This window comes from Asterias amurensis, chromosome 19, assembly GCF_032118995.1.
Source record: "Asterias amurensis chromosome 19, ASM3211899v1".
NCBI classification, from domain to species: domain Eukaryota; kingdom Metazoa; phylum Echinodermata; class Asteroidea; order Forcipulatida; family Asteriidae; genus Asterias; species Asterias amurensis.
In genome coordinates, this window is record NC_092666.1 from 9860622 (window position 1) to 9882733 (window position 22112).

Sequence of the window (22112 nt, forward strand, 5' to 3'; positions counted from 1 at the left end):
AAGAATACAACATAATAAAGTCGCGTCCCTATAAGATGATCCCCTGCATGGCTGCCTCTTACCAGCTTGTAGCGTAAACTTGGGTGTGACTACTGGTTATACAGCAGTTAAAGTTGTATGGCTTCTGACTGGCACCCCAAACAAAGATATTGACAAAATAGGGAGACTGCCAATATAGGGCTAGTTAGCTCAGTTGGTAGAGTGCCGGAGTTAATCCGGAGGTCGTTGGTTCAAATCTTAGTAAAATGATGTGTTGCAATGCTGTGCCTTCAATGCCCATCATTTCTTACTCTTAAAGACACTGGACACTATTGGTGATTGTCAAAGACCAGTCTTCCCACAATGTTTTATACTACCAACCTTTCCCCATTACCCGTCACCAAGTAAGGTTTTATGCTAATCATTATTTTGAGTAATTACTAATGGTGTCCACTGCCTTTAAAGATGAACAAAACATGTTTGTGTTTGTAATAATTTAAAAGGACAATTTTGGCAAAACAAAGGGGGCCTATAAACCTACCTGATTGTCAGCTTGAAGAAACAACTTGGTGATTTCAGTCGCAATTATTAATGCATCAATACTGTGCAGGAATTCAACCTTTCCAATCCCTTTCAAGATCGCCGCTTCCACTTGTCTGCATAACAGCAGTGTCTTTCCAAACTCAAGGATGTCTTGTGATTTCTTCGGAGGTTTATAACCGATGGTTAGGTCAACAAAGAGCAATCCCAGCATGCATCGGGCTACGTTGCTAGGCAACAGGTGGTGGAGAGGTAAGAACTGAAAGATCTGTTGATTTGAGAGGGAACAAGATAATTTTTCGGAGAGTTACTCTTTATGGTTGCATTCAATTAGCTTACACGTTTAAAGCCATTGGACACTTTTGGTAAACAGTATTTTCCAAAGACCCACACTTCGTGTATCACAACTAATATGTAAAATAACAAACCTGTGAAAATTTAGGCTCAATCGGTCATCGGAGTCGGGAGAAAATAACAGGAAAACCCACCCTTGTACAACCGGACGTTTCGCCGTGTCCTTGACATGTGTTTAAAATAAATCCGTAATTCTCGACATCGAGAATTGATATTGTTTTAATGTTTTCTCAAAAAGTAAAGCATTTCATGAAATAATATTTCAAGAGAAGTCTTTCATCATTACCTTCTGTAAACCCTGTAAGTTATTTGTAAATCTGTGAACTTTTATTTTTTTTTCTGTACCAAAAGGGTCCAAGGGCTTTAAAGGGTTTGGGTACTTTTTGTAGGATGCAAAACACAATGTCCACAGATTTTCTTGAAGATAACGATGGTAAAAAGATTCCCTTAAAGGTACTGTACACTTTTTGTAGTTGTCAAAGACCAGTCTTCTCACTTGGTGTACCCCATCATCAGCATAAAATAACTTATGTGAACATTTGAGCTCAGTTGGTCATCGAAGTTGCGAGAAAATTATAAAAGAAAAAACACCCTTGTTGGACGAATTTGTGTGCTTTCAGATAGGAAAAAAAGACTTCTAGTCTTTTATTATTTTAGTGAGAAATTACCTCTTTCTCAAAAACTATGTTACTTCAGAGGGAGTCGTTTCCCACAATGTTTTATACTATCAACAGCTCTCCAATGCTCGTTACCAAGTCAGTTTTTAAGTTAATATTTGTTTTGAGTAATGACCAAACGTGTACCTTCCCTTTAATAAATACCAGTAAAAAATGTTGTACATGCTAAAATAGTGTTTGTCTCCCAAGACAAAAAAAACTACAGCACCTCAGCAAGTAATACTTTAAGGGAAGCTTGCTACCACCATTATCTTCAAACTGTGTAAGTTTTGTGTGTTACAAAAAGTACCCAAATCCTTTAAGTAAAACCCTAACGAGAGCATTTGATTAGCCATCACATGACACTTGTATCTGCCCCAGTTCAGCCACCACTGCCCCAGCTCGCAAGCGGGTCTCTGGTGGATGCCCGGCTGTAATGAAGTAGTTTTTGGCAGCAGGCATTCCATACAAGGGAAAAGTTGAATTCGACGCTACACTGTAAACAAACACAGGGACAAGGACCTTGAACTTCGCTATTGAGAGAAAATGTCAATTTGTTTCGGAGCCTTGCAGAGGGCATCACAGCAAAAGCTCAGGGCACCACATCAATTGCTGTGGGTGCCAGGGTTGATTCGAGGCCTAGTGACATTGACTTCCAAAATAGCACAATCAAGATTATTGTGATGAGGTGAAGTTGGATCAATAGACCTTATGTTTGCAACATCCAGCTGCCATCTTAAAGGGAAGGTACACATTTGGTTATTACTCATTCGTAGTACATGTATTACAAATTCGTCCTAACAAGACTTTTCTTTCTGTCATCATTTTCTCCAAACTCCGATGACCAATTGAGCTCAAATTTTCACAAGTTTGTTATTTTATGCATATGTTGAGACACATCAAGTGAGAACACTGGTCTTTGACAATTACCAATAGTGTATCTTCCCTTCAAGAGGTTAAACGATGATGAAACGAAAAACAGATTTTGTAAGCGAGGCGCACTGGATTGGAGCATGAAAAACCTCTAGGCCTGGGGCCCTAACAACATCATGAGCATAAGGTATATAGCATTACTGTAGAAACTTTCATAAATCAAATAATCAAGCTTCATATACCAGTTTGTTCAATCCATGTCTCGGTACATGAAGGAATTTACCTTAAGTGTTCCATAAAGCGATGTCAAGGTCTTCAACCCAACAGAGCGAACTTTCTTCTTAGCGGCAGAACGATCGCTCAGAAGTCGGTTGAAATCCATGGCAACATCTTCAAGACGTCTAGACACATCATCGTCTTCGCAGGAGTCTGAACTCTCTACTTGACTCAGTCTTTGGATGAAGTCCCTTTCTTGTGGTGAGAAAGAGCTGTATATAAAAGGAAAAGAACCGATTGTTTTACTCAGGGAATAAAAGAGTGGTACGAGTTCTTTAACGTTCGTTTAAAACCTTGCAGGGTCACGGCTGTTCGATAAAGGACCTCGCCGCAGATTACCAGTATATCTATTGCATTTTGCATAAATAAGAGCCAAGCGTAAAGCTTGCGTGCCATGCCTTTGTTTCCACATTTCTAGCCGTGTTTTTAACACATCTAAACACCCCCGCGTGACGAGCTCTCCACCAATAGGAATAGCGAAAGCATCTTGGGTATTTATGAATCCTATATAAAACAGATTTTTATCTAGATACAACAAAACTAACACATGAACATTTCATTTCAAAATGGTGCTGTGTTTTTGAGATATCGTCGAAAATCAGGAGTGATAATTTCCACATGGGAAGATTAATCCGTAATTGGAATGAGACGTTACAGTCAGTAAAGCCTGGACGTTTTGTAGAAACACACGCCCTCAACCCTTCAGCAATACTGTTGATACATGTACATTGATTAGAATTGAACAAAGCCTGGAACGTTAATAGAACAAAAAAGTGAGAAGTAGATGTGACCTCCAACTGACCTTGCTGACCTCGTGACCTCAGAGAGTTTATTCAAGACACAGTGCACCAGTGCAGTTTGTAGCCTCCTAGACTCCATACAAAACTCACTGCTCACAAATTGTTCGCATACTCTGTACATTACTGCATCTTCCCCTGGGCCCTCTTCTAGTAACTGCTTGTCTGAGAGACTACACCTTGACACAAGTATCTCACAGAGGAGACTAATTAGCTTAGCGAGATGTTGGGACGGAAGATATGGTAGGAGAATTGGAAGGTGTTCTAAGAGAATCGGCAGCAGGTTCCTGGAGCTGCCAGGCTGCGAAGAGAAAACAATTGAGTTTAATTATTTGTTTCTAAAAAATATACATTTTGGGGGTTGAACAAAGAATTGACTAGAGTGGGATTCGAACCAACGACCTCTGGATTTACGTGCCGGTGCTCTACCAACTGAGCTATCTAGCCCTATGTTGGAGGTCGTTGGTTCGAATCCTACTCAAGTCAATTCTTTGTTCAACTCCCAAAATAATTTCAAAATTTACCCAGTCAGTTTCCCTTGTGGTTTATATTCATAAAAAAATATTTTCTTTCTACTGAGGGAGAGCTGGACACTTAGTAACGAGCAATGGAGAGCTGTTGATAGTTTAAAATATTGTGAGAAACGACTCCCTCTGAAGTAACATAGTTTTTTTCAGAAGTCCTTTCTCACTTAAATATTTTAATTTTATTCGAGACCTCAGCTGTGGTTCTCAATTCAAGGCATCTGAAAGCACACAACTTGTGCCTAAATTCACACTTGGAAGATGTTGGTGTTTCTCTTGAAACTGAACACAGTTGTAATCATAGATATAGAATTAACTAGATTGGCCGCTCGTACATACGGGGGTTCTGGCACTGGGGCAGCCATTAGCCCATCTCCAATGTTCATGCAAACCAGCACGTGACTTTTAGCACGTCCATGGTGGTTTAAGGCCTATCTCCCATGTTCATTTTCAGTGCGTTAAAACCAGCACGTGACTTTTTAGCGCGTCCAAGAAGAACCAGGAATGGTTGTGTACGGCTTGGCTGATCTAGGTATTATTTTCTATATCTATGAGTTGTAATCTATAGACTCACCTCCATGTCGGTAACTTTGTTACAAACTTCTAAGGTCATATTAGTGAGACTCTGTTGAACAGAGTCAACCTTACTGTGCAGAATCAAGGCTCTGATCTGCTGTATCACAAGAGATATCTGTGAAAATACAAAAGAAATAACAGTTCCATAAATGTAAATCATTGTTAAAGTCTGGCATAATATATAACAGAGTTGTAATGACATACAAATACCTTACAGGCACTGGACACTATTGATAATTACTCAAAATATACATGTATATATTATTATAAAGAATTACTTGGAAACGAGCAACGGGGAGCTGTTGAAAGTATAAAACATTGTGAGAAACGACTCCCTCTGAAGTAATGTAGTTTTCTGAGAAAGAGGTAATTTCTCACCAAAATATTTTAATCTTCAGGCCTGCAGCATTTCTCAGGCATCTGAAAGCACACACATTTGTGCACAAGGGTATGTTTTCTTTCTGTATTAATGTCTTGCAACTTCAATGACCAATTGAGCCCAAATTTCAACAAGCTTGTTATTTTATGCATATGTTGGGATACACCAAGTGAGAATACTGGTCTATGACATTTGCCAAAGGTGTACCGTGCCATTAAATTGTTTCGTCAGCTGTATCTTCAACTACAAATTTAACAAAAGACGATCATTACTGAAGAAAACAACAAACTTACCTGCAGTTGCACGATGTTCTCTTTGTCGCAGAACAACTCACTAAGACTCGACCAATCAGGCAACGAGTCTAACCACAAAGAGTCTGTAATGTTCCACAAGGCACACTTCTCGGTCCTATCTGCAGAAGGGTTCCCATAGTTGGTGTGTTGAGACAACATGAGGTAAAGTTCTCCCCATACATGACATAGAAGAAGAGTGCAGTGAACTTGGCTCTCGGACAGCTGTAACAAAAACACAGATTTGAAACTGATTGTTAGATTGCTAGGGCTAATGCTAGATTGCTGTGTCATAATTTCATATACGAATTGTTCCCGCATGCATAAAGTCGAGGCTCTGTGGTTCTTTTGTAAACATGTGATGTCACAGATTATATGGTCTGTAAGTATACTTTAAAACTACAATCAACATAAAGACAGATGAGAATCAAATCCTACAAAACCTTCCTTGACTTAAGGTTCACTTGACTTAAAGGGAAGGTACACGTTTGGTAATTACTCAAAACAAATATTACTTTAAAAACTTACTTGGTAACAAGCATTGGAGAGCTGTTGATAGTATAAAACATTGTGCGAAACGACTCCCTCTGAAGTAACTAAGTTTTTGAGAAAGAGGTAATTTCTCACTAAAATAATAAAAGACTTCTAGCTAGAAGTCTTTTATTCTTATCTGAAAGCACACAATTTCGTCCAACAAGGGTGTTTTTCTTTCATCATTTTCTCGCAACTTCAAAGACCAATTGAGCCCAAATTTTCACAGGCTTGTTATTTTATGGTTATGATGGGATACACAAGTGAGAAGACTGGTCTTTGACAATTACCAAACGTGTACCTTCCCTTTAAGGTTCACAACAATTATCTTTAATGGCAGTGATCGTATAGCATGTCTTGGCCAAGCAGTTTAGTTCACCAGAACTTTGGTGCTGTCAGCAGCAGAGTGTGGGTTCGAATCCCGGTCATGACACTTGTGCAAGTGACTTAAGCAAGGCACTTAATCGTAGTAGTTCCGTAAACAGTTGGGAAGGTACTAGCCTACTTCTTTACAAACGGTAAAGGGGGTAACTCTGTTCCAGCCCCAGGAGTAGTGGCAATGTGTGGGTCAGAGTGTGGGTTCGAATCCCGGTCATGACACTTGTGACCTTGAGCAAGGCACTTAACCATTAATGCGTCGATAGGGTTGGGAAGGTAGTGCATTCTGCTCTGCCAGCCAGGCTCCTAGTTGATGATACCCATACCTACATCCTTAAGAACAGTGAGAGGGGCAACCCTATTTCAGCCCCAGAAGTAGGTGGCAACATGCCCCTGCTTACAATTGATTTGGGTCAACAACACAAATCCGTTAAAAGAAAGCCCTCACCTTGAAGTGGTTGTCCATAATAAAAAAAAGTTAAACAAAATTATGAGGGGCTTGTTCAAAAAAACTACAAAAAAATATATAAAAAAAGGACTAAGATAATTACCTTCGACTTTCGACTCGTATCCAATAAAAGTTCCAAAATGTCTCCCTTCATTTCATTCATCACCACTTCTACCCTCTTCAACAATGGAGCAGTCAGACTGGCATCAACCAATCGCATGCTTCGTAGATAGAGGTGAAAGGTCCTTGACAAGGGCTCAATGTTGACCTCTTTGGCAATCTCTTTGACCTTCTTCCGTTTCTTGCTAGGAGACGGCGAGGAGATGGTTGAAGAAGTCTGGTCGAGTTGAGGAAGGTAGGTCTGGGAGAATGCGTGGTGGAATTGCTTCCAGATGGTAAGAGTCAGGCCGGGTGGTAATAGTTGCACGCTTTCCGAGAAACTACAACAAAAATAATTTAAAGAATCATTACAGGACTGGTAAGAAAAAAATTGTGAAGACCACAGATTTACATAAAACTTCCACAGTCTAATGACGATGGTAGTAAAAACATCCCTTATTTCCCGTTTGGATTTTTTAACCTATTTTTGTTTAATCGATGGCCGATCAATCTCAAACTTCTACAGGTTTGTCAGTTTATGTATGGGGAATTATACAAAGTGCTTACACTGCCAGCAACTGTCTTGTTAGCAAAAAACAATTCTGTAATGTTCCTTTAAGTAGGATTTGAAACTAAAATGTTTTAGAATATACAAGATGAAAGTCTGTAGGCTTATTCATTTGACAACTGCACACTCGAAAATAAGTGAAATAAGATTCAAGTGTTAACGTATAAGGTACACCGCCACAGCAGTGTACTGTTTACAGCATGAAACATCACTGGTTCCCGCCGGTATTATAATATTGTTATTGACTGTGGGCACTGCAGCAGCATTGTCAGTGGTTTCGTTCTACTCTTAAGTTTTATCAAAGCATGTTTTAACTATACAACAGCCGTCGATTTTACAAAGAGTTAGGACTCGTCTTATCTCGAGTTAGGACGCGTAACTCGTCCAAACTTAGGATTAATCTTAAGGTCTGCATGCTACAGTGCAGGATTGGGACTCGTCCCAAGTCCTAAGATTAGTCTTAAGTTAGGAAGAGTTTTTAGAAATCGACGGCAGGAATGGAGTAGGTTTTATTTGAAGTAAAATTGAGGCAAGTGAATGTGCGTTGAATAGGTTGTTGCTCTTTGAGAATGAATAAAGCCTGGTTTATATTTCCTGCGAATGCGAAGCAAATGTTGACGTCACAAATTTGCAACGAATAATTCGCAGAAGTTCAACTCTGATCAACTCACCTGCGAATGTCACTGCAATAGGAGACTTGTGATGTCTTCATTCACATGAAGTATGAACTGGGCTTTAGTCACTGTGTTTCATATTGAATGGAATTTTTGAGTTTGTTTGTTTTTTACTGTCTGCTTTCGACTGCAGATCAAACACGAACACGTTGGCAGTACAGTACAATAACTTACCTGTCAGCAAAGTGTTGAGGGTAGCCAAGTCTCTGTGAAGTAGTTGATATCATGCTGGCTTCTAACAGAGCGGCAACAACTTTATCAAACTTTGAAAATGGAAAAACAAAGCAAACAAAACCTTATCAAATTCATCAATGTCATTTGCCCTAATTCTTTTGCCGAGGCAACAAAATACACACACAAAAAAAAAGAAGCTTTTTCTTAACGCTGAATCCCCAAACCCCTGACACCAGGGAAAAGTATATCTTCATTTTTTTTGAACCGGTCGATTGCTTTAATCCTCTACAAATGTGGGAGTCTACAATAAAACTAACATGTACAAATTTCATTATAAAAGGTTGTATAGTTTTTGAGATATTTGAAAATCTGAAACGTTTATGTCCACGCAGGAAAAATAATCTGTAATTGGAATACACAACCTGAGAAACATCCGACAGTCAAGTTTCTCAGATTCAATTTTTTTTGAGATAAAAACTGATATAATCCTAATAACTACATTACTTTGAATTCATAAATACCCCCAGACAGTTTCGCTACTCCTATTGGTGGAGAGCGCGTCACGTGGGGGTGTTTAAACGGTTGATAATGACCAGCTGGAGCCGTTTATAACCGGCTGGCTTAGTGCGTGTCGGGCGCACGCCCACACCAATATTATCACGCGAAAGGCGCAATTCATAGCTACTAGTAACAGCGTGAATCTATTTCTAAGGGCGTGCGTAATCTATTCCTAAGCGCGAGCGCGTACACAACCCACACGCATCAAACAGATTCTTCACAAAGTTTTTGAAAAAAATACTTCAAACCTCGAATTATCAATTGTCAAAGTGTCTGTTAATTGTATTTTTGAAAGTTTTTTTAACAAAATGGCATTTATGAATGGGATTAAAAGAGAAGTGACTCGTTCTTAAACGTCCGTTTAAAACCTTGCAGGATCGTTGCCGTGCGTAAAGGCCCTCGCCTTTGGCTCGGAATTTATCACACGGCAACGACCATGCCGGTTTTAAACGGCCGTTAAAAAACTCATCGCTACCCTTTTATTCTCTTAGTAAAATGATTCTCAAAATGCTTTATACTTTCAAAAGCAGCTGTACTTCTAGACCAGAAAGTTTTATTAATAATAATAATATAAAAACAAATTCTTATATAGCGCATTTCACAATAAGCATATCAATGCGCTTTACATTAGTGCCCTTGTCATAGGGCCAATAACATTCCTTTTTAATGTTTCTCAGCTCCCTTGGGAGTATACATGTAAAGCCCTGAGCTGCCTAAAAGACGCTTGTGGCTTGTTCATACACAATATCAACCTCTACCCTCGCAGGTACCCATTTATACCCCCTGGGTGAAGAGAAGCAATTGTAGTAAAGTATCTTGCTCAAGGACACAAGTGTCACGACCGGGATTCGAACCCACACTCCGTTGACTTAGCACCAGAACTTGAATTCGATGCTCTTAACCACTCGGCCATGACACTCTATATTGCCAATAATTTTCAGAGTGCTTACTTAATGTATAGCTTTCCATGGAGCTTTTTGTAGAATTTACTAGCTTGTAACTAGTTTCAGGACTGCTCTAGAAATCAACAAATCCGAGGCAAACTAATTTTCAAGTTAAAAATTACCTGTCTCAGCTTCGTGTAGACGCCCAATAATTTCTCCAAGAAAGAATCCCTCAATTTAAGAAGCTGCTCGTTCTTCTCTGGACTTGCTTTGGCCGAACAATAGAGGGCCTCCTTCAGGATCTGTGGCAATTTATCTTCCAGTAAGAGATGGTTCATATCCAATATTTTGTGAAGACAGTTGAACCAAGACATTGAAGAGCTGTAAAAACATGAAAAATAACAAAATAAGCAAAATCCTAATATAAAAATAATATTTTGGTTTAATTATTACATTATTGTTTTATCCTGAAGAGTCTTCACGCGCTTCCAGTTGAGTCACGCTCTCGATTTAAGATCCTCCTACTTGTGTTCCGCTGCCTCAATGCCTCAGCCCCTTCATACATGTATCTCATTGACTTATTGTCCATCAGAGAACCTGTCAGAAATCTGCGTTCCTGTTCCCACACTTCCCTTTTTTCACATTCAAAGAACTAAACACAGTTGGGGGGGGGGGGGATCGTGCCTTTTCTATAGCAGCACCAAGGATGTGGAATCATCTTCCTCAGAACATCAGGCAATCTACTTCATTAGCAAATTTCAAAACTTTGCTTAAATCTCATCTGTATGGCGCTATGAGCAAGGACTGTTGGATTAGCGCCTTATAAATTTAATGATTGACTGATTGATTGACTGATTTTTTATTATCTCTAAGATTACAATTCTCATCCTAGATTCCTCTTACCTGTCAGCATTTGACATCAATTCATTGACAAGATGAACAAGCCATGCAAATTGGACTTTGCCTTCCATATTGTCAGTTGCCACCTGAAATAGTGATCACAAAGAACAAGATCTCAAACACCTTTTTTAATTTTAATTTTATTTCATACGAGTATAAAATCACAAGGCCGGAAAGAAATTTCAAGGCGCAGCTACTTTGGCTTATTGACCCACAGCAAATGTCACCAGAGGCACATTGCCACCTACTCCTGGGGCTGAAACAGGGTTACCCCCTTTACCGTTTGTAAAGAAGTAGGCATGGGTATCACCCAGTTGGAGCCTGGCTAGAACCTTCCCAACTTTTTACGGAACTACTATGTGCCTTGCTTAAGTCCCTTGGACAAGTGTCCTGCAGGGCCCAATTTCATAGAGCTGCTTAAGCAAAAATTTTTGCTTAAGCAAAAAATGTATTGCTCAATTATTATGCTAAGTAAACAAAAGCTAAATACTAGTCATAAGCAATGTATATGGCATGAAATTTTGGCCAGTAACATGTGTAAAATTTTTTGCTTAAGCAGCTCTATGAAATTGGCCCCTGTCCGGGACTCGTTCCCACACTCTTCTGCTGACAACACCAGAGCCTGCCTACACTCTGTCAAGACAAGCCAGGGATGAGAGTCAGTGCTGATAAAAAAGATGTGAAACTAGGATCAAAATTTTAGGAGGTGCGTTGAGATGAAGGCATTGCCACCCTCTTGTAAAGCCCTGCAAGGGCCTGGGCCCAATTTCATGGCTCTGCTTACCGCCGAATTCTGCGCTTACGATAACGATTCCCCGCTTACGTGCAAGCGCCGAATTTCTGCGCTAGCCTCGTAAGCCTAGAATGCCTAGTAACGGGGAGTACGCACGCGCAGAAGCCAAAATTGGCCACTAACCCGTAAAATAGGCTTGCCGTAAGCACAGAATTCCCTGCTTCCGTAAGCGCCGATTCTGTGCTTACGGTAAGCAGAGCCATGAAATTGGGCCCAGTAGATGTCAAGCGCTAGAGAAGAGCAAAATTCCTTCATATCTGAAATTGGGCCCTGATGTATTGCAAATATAAAGACATGTTAATTGACGTTAGTCTTTAGAAAGTTTGTACCTCATAAATTTGTTTCTCAGAAACAACATCAAGGAGTTTGCTCAGGGGTAGGAGACAAACACTCCAGTTTCCACGGTAACCCTCCCTCGAGTCTTTCTCCTCTTCCATTGGCTGACAATCTCCACCTTCGATATCTTCTGTCTCTGTGTTTGGTTTTGATTTAACTTCCAATGGCATGATACCCATGATGTGACAGAGTTTGCAAAACAGAGCAAAGGAGACGTCCTTGGGGTATCTGTGAAATCAATCAACATTTTTTTATAATTTATTCTGGTTGTGACGCCAAGGACTCTCAGAAAAGCAAAGTTAGCTAGCCAATAACCCAAATGGAGAGTAGACAAGGAAGGACGTTTCGGTTATAGATGCGAGAAAAAAACCCACACAGTCAGGTAAAGACTGAAAACCTAACCTAGCCACAAACTACAAAATAATTCATCTTCTTGCTCTCCCCGCTTGAGATTCGAAAAAAGCACAAGACAGAAGAGAATGGGAAAAGCAGCCGACTGAAGATGAGCAAATAAATGAAGTAATCAAATAATACTCACTGCTGTATACTCAAAAATGCTGAGAATAAAACAGGCATGCCGGCTATGTAGGAAGATGAACAATCATCCTATAAGAAAAAACAAAAATCATCACATGCTTTTTAATTAAAGCATGAACACTGTTGGTAATTACTCAAAATAATTGTTAGCATAAAAACTTACTTGGTAACAAGTAATGGAGAGAGCTGTTGATAGTATAAAACATTGTGAGAAACGGCTCCCTCTGAAGTAACGTAGTTTTTGATAAAACAGTAATTTCTCAATAAAAAATTCAAATTTGATTTCGAGACCTCAATATTAGCACACAACAAGAGCACACAACAAGAGCGTTTTTTCTTCCATTATTCTCTCGCAACTTCCGACATTTGAGTTCAAATTTTCACAGGTTTGTTATTTTGTGCATATGTTTGAGAAACACCAAGTGGGAAGACTGGTCTTGGACAATATTACCAAAGGTGTCCAGTGTCTTCATTGAACATAGTTTATCAGCAATTATGAAGTTAAACCGAATGGACACATTTTTTTGGTAAATACTGTGTAATTATTATTTTGTTGTGGCTCGCACTTCCACCACCCTAGGCTCACAAGCCTGTGAAATATGCTTGCCGTAAGCACAGAATTCACTGTGGTCCAATCAAGTCTCTGTAATTCTGCTTTACCTCTTTCTGGTGCCACACTTTGCCGGAGATGTTTTTCCAGAGGGCAATGATTGCTTCATGTAACAGCTTGACCTCTTTCTGTTTGTCTGTGTTGAATTCACCCACTGATAACCTCAGATATTTGATGTGACCATCAACTAAGTCTCTGTAAAAAACACAAACATATAGACCATGTGAGCCTTATACAGGATTTGAGGCATTGCATGGTGAGGCACATGTATCAATGTATATTTGGTTTGCGGTCACACCATGTGTGTATCTACTTGCCAGGTAGAGCATTGATTGACCTGCAGTGGATCCACTGAACTCCTATAAATAAGACCACTCTTCTCTTACCTCTTCAGTCTCCTGACGATGACTAGAGCAAGCTAGTCGAAACGTTGAGACCAATTCAGAACTGACTCTGTGGCAGTACAGTTAATTACGATCCTATGACCAATCAACTGCTGAAATCTCAAATCATCTGAATATTTGTAATTGGCAAGCTTTAATCTTGTATGATTTGCAGTCAGGTAGGGACTGACAACCCAATTGAGACAGTGCCCCCATGGGATTCGAACCGAGGTCCTAGAGGTGGAAGATGAGGAGAGTTACCCCAATGCCAACTTGACTGCTGAAATCTCAAATCATCTGAATATTTGTAATTGGCAAGCTTTAATCTTGTATGATTTGCAGTCAGGTAGGGACTGACAACCCAATTGAGACAGTGCCCCCCATGGGATTCGAACCGAGCTCCTAGAGGTGGAAGGTGAGGAAAGATACCACTACGCCAACCTGGCTACCCTAAATGAACATTGCAGTTTGTAACTTACCGATTGAAGAGTCCGTTTGCAATAAGATCCTGAATACACGTTAGTGTATCAGTGTATAGAGCATCAGTAATGGGACTCAAGGATGTAATGGTGTAGTGTAACATTAACGATGGCTGGAGCAGTTTCGCAAAGATAATTGTAAGAATCTGTCGTTCAAAAGGAGAAGAAATATTCTGCAGTTTAAAGAAGATGCAGATGTACTCAATGATAGGCTTTTTATCAAGTTCAACCAAAACAAGCATTAACACAAGTTTTGTGATAGAGGTTGGCACAAATTGCAAGTAACCAGGTAACTGGAAGGCGAGATCAAGTTTAATTCTCAATTCATAAATACCCCAGACAGTTTCCTACTGGTGGAGAGCGCGTCACGTGGGGATGTTTAAACGGTTGATATTGACCAGCAGCTGGTTATAACCGGTTGTGCGGGTAAGCCCACAACCTTGTTTGCAGGAGTAATCATCTCGCCACGCCATGGATACGAGGATGCATTACGCGCACAAATACATATCTGAAAACTGTCTCATAAAAATGCACCACACGTATAGAGCTAGACATCGGGAAACAGATAAGTTTTTACAGAGTTTCCTACTTTTTATGTCTTTTTACCAATTGGCATTTATGAATGGCAATAAAAGAGTAAAGACTCATTCTTAAACTGCTGTTTAAAACCTTGCAGGGTCGTGGCCGTGCGGTAAAGGCCCTCGCCTTTGGGCTTTTATTGCACGGCCACAACCCTGTCGGTTTTAAACAGCAGATTAAGAACTCGTCGCTACCCTTTCATTTCCTTATTTATTTTCTTTATTTTGTTGCATCGTTTTAATTTCATATTTGTTCATCACTAAGTGTTACATTCCCAACAACATAGATAATTTTCATGGTCATAAACTACTATAAACTAAAAAATTGATGAAACCAAATCTCGCCCACGTAAAACTCTGCATCGTTAGGTCCACAATGGTCCCAGAAGTTTGAATACTCACGAGCATTGTACAAGTCTATTGGCTTACCTTTCTTGGGTTGGGCTGCTGTCTCTGTAGTGAAGCAAAACTCTCAAATGCTTTCTGCACCAAGGAATTCAACTTGCTACAAGTCCTTCCATCGTCAGCTTTCAGGTATGATATCAACAGATTCAATACAGCACTAAGAAACTTGACCTAGGAGGGATAAAAATTACTCAAATATGTTATCAAGAGGAGAGCTAAGCCCTTTTCACATTACTCTATTCAGGCATGATATTTGGTCCTTGAAAAAGTAAGGAAAAGTAGGAACATTTCATAAAAAGGAACACGTTGTCTTAGATCGGTCGAGTTGGTCTTCGAAAAGTGCTTGAAACCGTTTGTTATGAAATGCATATGGTTAGATAGATAATTTAAAACTAGGATATAATGATCCACACAAATATGCTTACGATCAAGATTCTCCGCTTGACATGTGGCGAATTTCTGCGCTAGCCTTGTAAGCGTAGAATGCCTAGTAACATGGAGTACGCTCGCGCACAAGCCAAAATTCGCCGCTGTGCCGTAAGCACAGAATTCCCTGCTTTCGTAAGTGCCGATTCTGTGCTTAAGGTAAGCAGAGCCATGAAATTGGACCCAGACTTAAGTAGGAAGAATATCATGCCTGTTTATTCTCTGGGTTTGCCCCCTGGGAATGGACCGTTCCGGCTTTCCACTAAGCTCCGCCCACCGCGCACGTGAGCAAGACACGTGTACAAGCACTCCCAATGACATTCTGCACGATTCTGCCGCGCGTGCCAAATATACGCGCACGCATGACCGAGTTTGTCCGACCACAATCATAGCTGTGATTGGTCAAATGGGTGAACGCGCACAGTTTGATTGACAGGCCGGATTGGTCCATAAAGCCCACCTGTTCACACTATGATCGCTCAACCCACGGTCTACCCTGGCAAAATGGGCATACCCAAGGGAATAGCCAGTAGCCACCCCTGCTCTGGAGTAGCCTGGGTAAGCAGTCAAACCCTGGGGTTTTGTTGAAATGTGCAACCGCAACACAGTGGAATAGGGACACAGTGTGAAAATGCGCCAGAGTTACGGTGGATTAAAAATATAAATAAACGTTCTGTTGAGACCACAGCAGCCACAAATGGCTTGTACCAAACGCCATGGCAGCCACAAACGGCTGCAAGAACCTGACATACGACCACTCAACCCAAAACCGCAAGTTTGTTTATACAAAATTACACAGCCAGTCAAACTGCAGAGCGCTCAGCAGGTTGCATTGGTACAGGGCTTGTATTTCATGCAACGGAGAACTGTGTGCCTTTCAGGGAGTAAAAACATGTCTCTAATGACTTTTTGGAATAGGGGTAAGCGGTAAACCCAGGGGGTATTCTTGAACTGTGCAACCGGAACCCTGTGGGAGGTGCACATTTGATGCTATTGCTCAGTTGAGGGGGTCTTGTCCAAAATAATTCAAGACAGGTAGCTGGATAACAATTCTCAAACTTGTGTTGGATTTCAATCGAACTATATTTCTATGAGAGACATGTCCCAAAATTATAATAAAAACATTTTTTTTTTCTTTCTTCAGATTTTAAGCTCACATGAGAAATTTTAATTAGCATCAAGTGACATAATTTAGAATTATTTTACCTGATTGTCCAGTTGCCCTGTGATGACAGTCCCTAATGAAGCGTAGTCTAGAAGATGAAGACAACATCCTATCGCTTGCTCCTCATACTTATGATGAGGTTCTAAGGATGAAATCAGCACCTGGATGGTTGGGGAAGCAAGAGAATCAAAGTTGAAGGTAAATTATACCTTCTACCCTTCAAAAAGTTCAACTGTTTTAAAGGGTAGAATACAATTAGTAATCACTCTTAAAATCAATGGCAATAACAACTATTGGTTAGAAGCTTACAGCAGCTTTCGATAAAATCAAGCATTTTGAGAAATATTGCGGTCCCCAAAGTAATGTGGTTATATAAAAAATAATATTTGATTCTGAGAAGCGTTACCGCAGTACACTTTTCACATTGTGTATTCCTACTAGAGGGATTATTCTTCCTGAATGGACCTCTCTCTGGATATTCGGCAAAAAGTAAAAATTTAAATCTTTTAATTGAAATTGTTTTCATATTTATTTAGTTTTATTGTGTACACATATAGTCGTACTCACAATGTTTTATACCGTCAACAGCTCTCAGTTGCTTGTACCAAGTAAGTTTTTATGCTAACATATATTTTGAGTAATTACCAAACACCCCAAGACCAGGGGAAGTGTCTATTTTATTGAGGGGGAACACGGTAATGCTGACTTACTGGAAATAAACTTGGTCTGATGGAGAGTCTTTCAAGTCGACTCCCCATGCTCTGAAGTTGTTTGCTCTGGAGGACATCTTGAAGAAATTGCCACAAGGCGGGAATGGCATTGTCTGGGATACTGAATCTAAACAAAATATACGAAAACAAATTATGGTAATTGTTATCCATTGTGTTATTGTCAACAATTTTCATGCAATAATACTTGATTTTGCTCATGTGTTTGTTTTATCTTCAAGTTGTTTTATACATTATCCAACCAGCGGCCTCAAAATAACCCACAACACCCTTGGTGCCCTGTGCTTGTGTGGTGGTGCCCTTTGCCAAGTTCAAATACAAATTAAAATTGTCCCTTAGGTAATTGCTGTTTCTCTTGAAGAACGACATTCAAGGCCTGCATTAATTATTTAAGAGAGTTTATCTTTCTATTGAAACATGACAAATATCCTTAAACCGCTCTAACTGAGAATTGCATAATAGTCGCTAAAATAATGGAGCTAGACCAATAATGATTAGGAAAAAAAAACACCAGGGTTAACCCCTACCCTTTTACACTTAGTGTTCTGGGTGCTTTTTATTATAAGAGATGTTAAATTTGCAACGGGGATATTCATTTTGGTTTTTACTCATGGGTGCTTTTTGTTATGTGAACTACCGGTACCAATCCTAGTACTTCTGACTTGTGGTTTAATGTTTGTTTACATAGGACGAAGTAGTTGGAATTGATTTTGCTCAAGGAAACAAGTGCCCCACTGCTGTCATGAACCAACACTCTTTTTATCAGAAACATCAGGGCCCAATTTCATAGAGCTGCTTAAGCACAAAATTTTGCTTTTAAGCAAAAAAATTCTTGCTTAGTAATATCAGATTACCGGCCAAGACTCCTTTTAATTGTTATGCTAAGTAAACAACAGCTTAATACCAGTCACAGGCAATGTATATGGCATGAAATTTTGGCCAGTAACATGTGTAAAAATAATAGGCAAGCTATTTTCGTGCGTAAGCAGCCCAATTTCATGGCTTTGCTTACCGTAAGCAAATAATTGGCCTTTAGGAAGCAAGCACTTTTGCTTGTGGGCTGGTGTATGCCATGCTACTAGGCATCATTCACTTAACAGACATTTGCCGTCTGCACAGTAAGCAGAGAAATGGTGATTGTAATTGTACAGAATTCGGCGGGGAGCAGAGCCATGAAATAATATTAACTGTGTTTGCAAAGCACCAAATTAGGCAGAGAGCTAGAGTCCAGGGCTCATATCCGCTCAGCCACAACATGCTAAAATGAAGACAATGAAATAACCCATGACACCCACAACAAAGCACTGTGTCGCCCATTGCAAAGTTCTCAAACAATTTTGAACTATTTTCTAATAGGGGTACCCCTTACCAGACTAGAGGAAAATTGCTGTGCCCATACAAGACAAAAGTTCAAGGTCCTCGAGACATACTTACTTGGAAGCGTTTACTATTGAGTTTATAGACCAGTCAATCAGCACTTGCTCTCTGTTCGGAAGGAAGCATTTGGGAGAAATCCAAGCAAACTTTGCCAGTTGTATTTTCTGTAACCAAGGGGTGGATGCATCTTTCAGTAGCCGATTGACACCTAGAAAGTGAAAGAAAAAGACCATTATATGGACGAGTCTGCAGTGGCAGTGACAGATTTCCCTTGTATAGCAGAGCAAAATGCTATCCACAAAATGTTTCAATTGCTACTAAAAAAAAACCCATTGCATTTGCAACTCAATATTAGCTTTCAGGTGTGCACAAATTAAGTTCCGGCAAAGTTTGCTGGTCGGTATCATTCCCTGGTCTGATATAAAACAAAAAAATTAACCGAGTGTGAAGCAACGACTTTCCATTAAAAATCATGTGTAGAAAACAGTACACAGTGTAGACCTGAGAACTCTGTTCTTTGTAAAAAAACAAACCCTTTAAATTAACCAAGTTAACACTAGCAAGACCACGGGGCAGGTTGACAGTTGTCCGGAAATTGGGCATGACAAGAGTGAGCACCAAATAATAATTCTGGTAGTATAGTACTAGTAGTGATCTTTGAATTATCTATAAAGAGCTCTAGTGTTGGCTACTTTTAACCTACAACTTTATAGCACAGTACTGTGAAATGATATTATGACATAAAAGCAACATGTTATACAACAAGTAGTTTTGTATTTAATTTTTGTTTTGATTTACCTGCGTAAGGAATCGCCATAGCTGCCCGACATGTGTTTCGCCATTCACAGAAAAGTACACACACGCACATGTGGATGATAGCGCCCTCTCGTGGGGGAAACTAATTGTGACAAAATCAACAAGAAAAGGGCGGACCTTGCGGACCCCGGTTCGAATACACATTCCGTGGTGGGCACGATTATATGCAACGCTCTCTTATTCTCTGGGGTTTTCCTGATTGAGAGAATCGAAATTTTGAAATCCTTGTAGCAAAATCATAGGGCATACTCAGAAGTGAAGCCCCAAACCTTACGGTAGTGCCCATGCTTACATCGTTTCTTAACTCATCATGAGATCCCACTTTCTAATCTCACCCGTTTAAAGGCAGTGGACACCATTGGTAATTACTCAAAATAATTATCAGCATAAAACCTCACTTGATAACGAGTAATGGGGAGAGGTTGATAGCATAGAACATTGTGAGAAACGGCTCCCTCTGAAATGACGTAGTTTTTGAGAAAGAAGTAATTTTCCACGAATTTGATTTCGGGACCACAAGTTTAGAATTTGAGGTCTTGAAATCAAGCATCTGAAAGCACACAACTTCGTGTGACAAGGGTGTTTTTTTCTTTCATAGCTATCTCGCACCTCCGACGACCAATCGAGCTCAAATTTTTACAGATTTGTTATTATTTTTTTGCATATGTTGAGATATACCAAGTGAGAAGACTGGTCTTTGACATTCATCAATAGTGTCCACTGCCTTTAAATGCACTGGAAACTATTGCTAATTACTCAAAATATTTTTTAGCATAAACAATAATGGTAACGAGCAATGGAGTGGCCCTAGAAAATTATGAGAAACGGCTTCTTCTGAAGTAACGTACTTTTTGAGAAAGACTCCCACTCAAAATAGAGAAAAACTTCAAGCCTCACTTGTGCTAACAGGGTGTTTTTTCGTTCATCTCTCTTGCAACTTCGATTGACCAATTGAAGTTATGCATATAAAATGAGACACACTAAGTGAGAGTACGGTCTTTGATAATTGCCAAAGGTGTCCAGTGCCTTTAAAGGAACACGTTGCCTTGGATCGGTCGAGTTGGTCTATAAAAAGCGTTTGTAACCGTTTTTTTTTTTAAATGCATATGGTTTGAGAGATGTTTTAAAAGTAGAATACAATGATCCACACAAATTTGCTTCGAAATTGCGTGGTTTTCCTTTTACTGTGCGAACTAACGCGGTCGGCCGACCGCGTTAGTCGAGGAGGTAAAAGGAAAACCGTGCAATTTTGAGGCATGTTTGTGTGGATCATTGTATTCTACTTTTACAACATCTTTCCAACCATAATGCATTCTATAACAAACGGTTACAAATGCCTTTCAAAGACCAACTCGACCGATCCAAGGCAGCGTGTTCCTTTAACTGTTTATTTGATTTACCCAGTTCAACCTCAAGAGAATTGTCAAGAATTTTTAAAAAGTTATGAAAAAAAGGTGTAAAGGCTCATCAGCTTTCAAGAGACACACAACACAAATTACCAAAGAGATACAATACAACCAAAGTCATGCATTATTAAGTGTGAATTAATGGAGCGTGCACTCCCTATAAATAGTCAGTTGATCTTGTGGGCGAGCCACAAACTCATTGCGACGACTTTACGCTCTGTATCCATATAACAATAATTTCTTGTGTGCCGGAAGCTATGCATGCTACTGCTTGACGTTCGATACCGTCTTGGACGCTCAGAGAACGGGGGACTTCAACCTTTTGTCTCTGTCATGCGAGACTTTATTTCGTTTTGATTCAACGCCGGAGAAGGTATAAATCTTTCTGGCCGAGATGTGAATGTCGACAGGGGCTTCAAAATAAGTTCCATACACTAATTACGCTGCTCAGTGAAATGAAAATCCTGGATATTTAATCTGCTATTTTTAATAATGCAAATCGTATCTTAATAACAGATAAAATCTTAATAATACTTGACTTTAAGATCAGGATAATGTTGTCAATATGAACCCTATCGCAAATCTAAAAGTGCAACCAAGTGTGGAGACAAATTGGACAATATTTACAACATTTTAAACAGAGATAAGAGAAACTGATTTTGGACAAGCTAGCAAGTAAGATAAGACTGTTTGGTTTCGTTAACTTACAAAAAAGGAAGTGTTGTAGATTTTTTTTGCAATAGAAACGCATAAGTAATTTATATCGCAGAATGGATACGGCGAGGATCACCATGTTTCTCCTATGCACGATACTATGGACAGCAAACGTTGGTAAGTTTTTTAAAAATATTATTTATAGAAAATATCATGAAGCTTAGAAAAATAATGGCTTAGTATTAATTTCACTATAAGGCAATGTTATTTAAATGCCCTTTGCTATTATGTTTTTTTAGACGGGGCTTGAATCCAAACTGACTATTCTTACCCCCCCCATTATTATTTGAAAACTTTATCGGATATTAATTAATGAGACAACACCTTCAGGTTTTCTTTGAGAAGTACGGAGAGTAACTTTATGGCACTGCTTAATGCGAAATATTGCTCTTTGCGGCACTCTGTAATGGGCTGGCGTAGCACAAAGTTCAGCAGTGAGCAGAGACATGTATGGACCTTTTTGTTTAAGTTGGCTCTTAAAGGCAGTGGACACTAGCCTTCACAGTTGGTGTATCTCAACATATGCATAAAATAACAACCTGTGAAATTTTGAGCTCAATCGGTCATCGAACTTGCGAGATAATAATGAAAGAAAAAAACACCCATGTCAAACGAAGTTGTGTGCGTTTAGATGGTTGATTTCGAGACCTCAAGTTTTAAATCTGAGGTCTCGAAATCAAATTCGCGGATAATTACTTTTTTCTCGAAAACTATGGCACTTCAGATGGAGCCGTTTCTCACAATGTTTTACACCATCAACCTCTCCCCATTACTCGTCGTCAAGAAAGGTTTTATGCTAAACATTATTTTGAGTAATTACCAATAGTGTCCACTGCCTTAGAATTGAAGGTATAAGTTTGGTGATCACTCTACAAAATAATGACAAACAACTCTTCGGTAG

The 22112-nt window shown here is 39.6% G+C and overlaps 2 protein-coding genes across 3 annotated transcripts in view; one reads left to right on the top strand and one right to left on the bottom strand.

Moving 5' to 3' along the window:
• Positions 1-19143, bottom strand: part of LOC139951348 (unhealthy ribosome biogenesis protein 2 homolog) — a 31632-nt gene extending 12489 nt beyond the window's left edge. The window contains exons 1-18 of the mRNA XM_071950198.1: positions 19074-19143; positions 18333-18483; positions 16881-17007; positions 16212-16331; positions 14604-14750; positions 13597-13742; positions 12785-12929; positions 12126-12193; positions 11581-11815; positions 10462-10544; positions 9741-9939; positions 8117-8205; positions 6705-7041; positions 5248-5469; positions 4574-4690; positions 3481-3776; positions 2686-2890; positions 521-787 (exon numbers count right to left, since the gene is read on the bottom strand). Coding sequence (XP_071806299.1) covers positions 521-787; positions 2686-2890; positions 3481-3776; positions 4574-4690; positions 5248-5469; positions 6705-7041; positions 8117-8205; positions 9741-9939; positions 10462-10544; positions 11581-11815; positions 12126-12193; positions 12785-12929; positions 13597-13742; positions 14604-14750; positions 16212-16331; positions 16881-17007; positions 18333-18483; positions 19074-19143 — 3024 coding nt within the window. The remainder of the gene's footprint in view (positions 1-520; positions 788-2685; positions 2891-3480; positions 3777-4573; positions 4691-5247; positions 5470-6704; positions 7042-8116; positions 8206-9740; positions 9940-10461; positions 10545-11580; positions 11816-12125; positions 12194-12784; positions 12930-13596; positions 13743-14603; positions 14751-16211; positions 16332-16880; positions 17008-18332; positions 18484-19073) is intronic.
• A 2052-nt stretch (positions 19144-21195) lies between these two features.
• LOC139951652 (neurotrimin-like) overlaps positions 21196-22112 on the top strand; it is a 41020-nt gene continuing 40103 nt past the window's right edge. For both annotated transcript variants that reach the window (XM_071950625.1, XM_071950626.1), the window contains exon 1: positions 21196-21328. In XM_071950625.1, the coding sequence (XP_071806726.1) occupies positions 21268-21328 (61 nt within the window). In that variant the 5' untranslated portion in view covers positions 21196-21267. The remainder of the gene's footprint in view (positions 21329-22112) is intronic.